At 46.6% G+C, this 4,581-nt stretch overlaps 1 protein-coding gene across 1 annotated transcript in view; it reads right to left on the reverse strand.

Moving 5' to 3' along the window:
• Nucleotides 1-651: 651 nt before the first annotated feature.
• The window catches only part of LOC104168310 (glypican-3-like), a 74,136-nt gene continuing 70,206 nt past the window's right edge, over nucleotides 652-4,581 (reverse strand). Inside the window, exon 6 of the mRNA XM_009708874.1 lies at nucleotides 652-827. Coding sequence (XP_009707176.1) covers nucleotides 652-827 — 176 coding nt within the window. The remainder of the gene's footprint in view (nucleotides 828-4,581) is intronic.

Consider the following 4,581-nt stretch of genomic DNA (forward strand, 5'->3'; position numbering starts at 1 on the left):
AAATCACCTGCAACTTGCAATGATACAAGTGTGCTTTGTGCCCAAGGGAGCACGTCTCCACGATAATCCTGGTGCACGACAGCTCCTCTTCCACAGCATCTTTCCTCATGCCGTATGTCTGACCTTCTCTCTCCTCTGTCTTCACACACCCTCCGTATTATGCGCCTGGCCAGATTCCTAGGGGTGAGCCTGGAATTTGGAGTAAGTACAAAAACTGTTTGAACTACAGACAAAATCTGTATTAAGTCAACTAGGATCAGGGGCCTGATATTTGCTGAGAGTATTTCATAAAGCGTCAGTGTTCTGTACCCCATGCATGTTTGAACAACTCAAGAAGAAATATGGTCTCCAACTTAACAGCAAGAGAGACCTCAGTCTTCAAAAACTGCGAGGAACACAATTTAATATGAACCTTCTTATATTAAACAGGATTCTTTTTTAAAAGTACTGTTATGTATTTACTAGTTTACCATGAAGAAACGCTTTTTTAGGGTTTTTTTGTGTGTGTGAAGATACCATATTCTTTTATAAAACTGACTCGAGTCATTTGCCCTGTATTTGGAAATGTGCATATATTTCAGAAGAGGTTCCAAATGTCTTCCTCATTAAAAAAAGGCATGGAGAGACACCAAGCGATGCTGTCAGCACCGCTCACGGCCAGTGGCCCAGCAGCAGCGGCAGGACCAGGACAACGGCAGTGGCAGGGCCAGGGCGGGGAGCCGTGCTCCCGAGGTTGCTGCTGGGGACCGCAGCATCATCTTTGCTTTGCTGATTCAGGAGCTGCTTGTTTGCAGAGGTGTCGTCCATATCCATGTCGTACGCCAGCTCTGAAAGCAGAAGGAGAGAGGTGGTTAGTAACAGGCAGTGCGTGCCGGCATCCCGACGCACAGCACATCCCGCCCCCACCAGCACCAGGGTCCCCGGGGCAGCCCATGCTGGCAGCTGGGGACAGCTGGGTCTGAGCGTGGTTGAAGGCATCATGGCCAGGGTGGATAGGCCAGAAGAACTCAGCAAACATCTTGTCAGTCCTGCACTCAGCCCCAGTCCCAGAGTACCTCCCAGTACCCTACACCAAACCTTATGCTTGGAAAGACCAAAAAATCACAACGGTAAGGTGCCTCAGTAAGAAAACAAAAGAGATAAGGGGTCCTGGCTTACTGGAGAGTCACTCCCAAAGAAAATCGGTTGAAGTTCGGAGTGGGTGTTTAGCAATGAAAATTGCGTCTGCTCCCCAGACATCACAAGGATGCGTGCAGGAGTGAGGAAATCTGCGCGAGCACAAATAGTTTCCCCAACCCCAGATCCAGCACAAGGCCTTGCTCATCAAATACCTCCTGGCTGAAGGACCCGAGGAGCTCTGCATTTCTGCAGTCTTATGTGTGTGCAAAACATGCTCCTTACAGCACTTACAACTCATCCATCCCATCCCCTGTCCACCTCATCAAAGCACTGGAGAGTGAGGAATGTCAATGGATCATGCACCCCAGGCATGCTGGTGTTGCAACATGGGGACTTTGAGATGAAGCACATAGGAGTTCCAACCCAAGAAAATGTCCAGTATAAAAGTTTTGATAGTCCTGGAGCATGACATTAACGGAGGAAAGCTTGTGGCAACCCATCACTGGCTGCAAAGGATCGGCTGAGCAGTAAGTCACAGTCGCCCTTGTCTCCCTGGGAGAGGGAAGAATAAGAAAGTCCAAATAGACAATGTGGAAAGGCAAGAAGCCATAAATTCTCTCGTCAAGAACAAAAAGCAAAAGGTATTTTAAGATGCCATTAGCCAGATCCACTTGGGGCATTTGTACCTGCCGAGTATCTGGACCGAGTAGGTGCATCCATGCTTGACTGAAGGCAACGGGTCCCTCACTCCCCTTCTCATTCTGCTGCCATCTCCTTCTGGGCTCCAGGTTTCTTGCCTAGATAGGAATCAGTTAAGCCTGTTCATCTCATCCCCAGAGCCTAGCCTTTGGAAGTGAAGGAAGCTGGTGGTTCCCATCAAAAGAGACCCTGGCTCAAGCCTTTCACAAGCCCTCGTGGATCACGAGCATACTGACGGGTTTGGATCATCCTACCCCACCCCTGAGAAAGAATCCAAGAGGCTGAATAAACACTCTAGCTAAAAAGCACCACATCAATCCAATAAGCACCACTGCCAAGGCAAACAGGCACTATTTCTTAATCAAAAATACCCAAACATTGCAAAACAAAAGCATAACAATGTTAGTGTGACAAGTGAGTCAGCCCAGGCCATCAAAGAGGGTCAGAAATGGCTGAAAGGGAGCAGATATCCATGTACACAAAGGGCCAGGTGCAAGCAAAACCTGCGTGATAAACTGACTTCTCCAGGAGATTCCCAGAGATATTGTGAGTCGTCTTCTCCACAGCTTTCCTGCTTTTCTTCTTAAAAGTACAGATGTGCTGCTGTCCTCCAGAGCTGCACACCCATGGGCAGAGCAGCAAAAGGTGCCACCCTGAAAGGGACGCACTGGGAGGCCACCTCTGCCCATCCTGTGCTGCTTTCCAAGCACAGAAAGAAAAAGTCCCTCTGGCACAAGGGATGCTCAGGCTTCGAGGTGGTTTGGGAGCAGCCTGGCTGAACCATCTTGTTTTCCCAAGCTCATTTCTGCAGAAGAAGTGAAGGGATTTTGAGTTAATAAAATCACAGCAGATTATTTCGCAGTTGGTTGTTTTACACAAGACTCCTCGGCTGGTACAACGTCCCATCAGGGCAATGACACCCTGCCCTGGTGTGTTTTGGAAGATGTTTCCACACACTCCAAAGACTCCTAAAACCTGAAAGATGCCCCTTGGGGTCACAGTACCATCAGGTACCCACGTGCTTCCAGGCCAGTGATCTGCAGCTGGTCAGCAGAGCTCTTGGGGCAGAATATTCTCTTATTAGACATCCTCGCAAAACTAAAAAAATCCACAGGAACTGAGTAACTACTCTTGCCTTCAGTTTAGAAAAGAAAATTGAAACAAAAGAGTGTTTCAGCAAGGTCTTTAACAGCACAAAGGGTTTTGACGTTCCCATTTAAAGTCTCATTCTGCGATGTTGTAATTTATGAGATGTGAGTTCCTGCATGGTTCGCAACGCAGCAGCTGAATCATATTGGAAACGTTCAGCCAAAGCGTACCAAAACGATCATTTCAAATATATTCTTTTACACGGGAAATTTTCAAATTCTGGGATTTCACCTGAACTTGAGTAAGGGTAATTTTTTAAATCACAGCATTTCACCCAAATGGGAATGGCTATTCTCTCATTCATCCTCTCTGACAAAATTAAAAGAGAAGGGAACAGAAACCCTCTTGTCGTCAGAGATTTGAAAGCTATTTTCCTAGCCTTGTTTAACTGCTTCAGAAGTTTAGTGCTTGGGTGTGCCATTTGTTTTCACTGTTCCTTCCATTGTTTCCTTCTCTGGGATTATTTGTGCCCAATTGTATTTTTAGGCTTGATGGATTTAGACATACATCTTTTATTTTGTATTAATAATGAATCCATAACTCTTGCAAATCCCTTTCACTTAACTTCTAATGACCTTTGGTACATCAGAAAAAAGGAAAATAAAAAGTATTAGCCTCTAACAGACCTAAGGCAGCTGATAACCAGGTCCAGGCAATAATAACGTTAAAAACATATAATAATAATAACAACATTTCAAATCCAGAAATCCAAATTAGCAAATGTTCCTAGCTAGGGCTTCAGAGAGGGCTCCATTATGGCTTCCAGCCTTTGTTAGGACCCCTGGTTAGTCCAGGTCACAGCCGCATCCCTGCATCTCCTGCTCCCACAGCCGCTGGGAGAGAAGGAGCCCTGGCACCAGGGATGGAGCTGCAGGATGGCTGGTGGGGTAACAAAAACTAACCTCCCACATACGCCATTTCAGTCACTTCCACCCAAAACTCTGCCTTTATGCTACAAAATAATCCGAGAGAAGCTGGTCCTCTGCCTCCCTGCTCCCCAGCCGTCTTCTGCATTAAATGGCTCCACTGTCCCAGCTCTGATCACCCACTTAATTTGCAAGTTTCTACTACAAAGTGGCTCTTTGGCCTGCAGAGGCTTTTTTTGGGGGGGAGGAAACTAGAAAAATCTGTTTCTGTTTATAATCAGTCGGAGTCCAGAGGGTATTACCAACAATCTGCACTAATTACGTATTCAGTCTTCACTCGTTTTGGCCTCTCTTGTCCTCTGGGCTCCAGATTAGATAATCCCCTTAAAATAATAGTCAATCATTAGCTCTGCTTTTTTTTTTTTTTTTCCCCCAAAAAAAATGTGCCGTTTCCCGGAGTCCTTACGCAGCTGGTGAAAGGTCTCCAGCCGAACACAAGCCGGTCCCTCCGGAAGCATCTTTTGTAACAAAAGCCCCTCTAACACAAAGCTGCTGCGCTGGGCTCCCAGGATGGCAAAAGCTTCAATGGTCTCGCAGTGTGGATGACAAAACCTGCTGCCAGCCCTACAACACGCACTTTCCCCATCCGCAAAATAAAGCAGTAGCATTTTTCTGTGGATTAGGACTAGAATTAGGCGTACTGACTCTGCACAAGCTTATTGGGCAGGCATCGTTACAAAGCCGTTCC

This window comes from Cariama cristata, unplaced genomic scaffold, assembly GCF_000690535.1.
Source record: "Cariama cristata isolate BGI_N322 unplaced genomic scaffold, ASM69053v1 scaffold4621, whole genome shotgun sequence".
NCBI classification, from domain to species: Eukaryota; Metazoa; Chordata; class Aves; order Cariamiformes; family Cariamidae; genus Cariama; species Cariama cristata.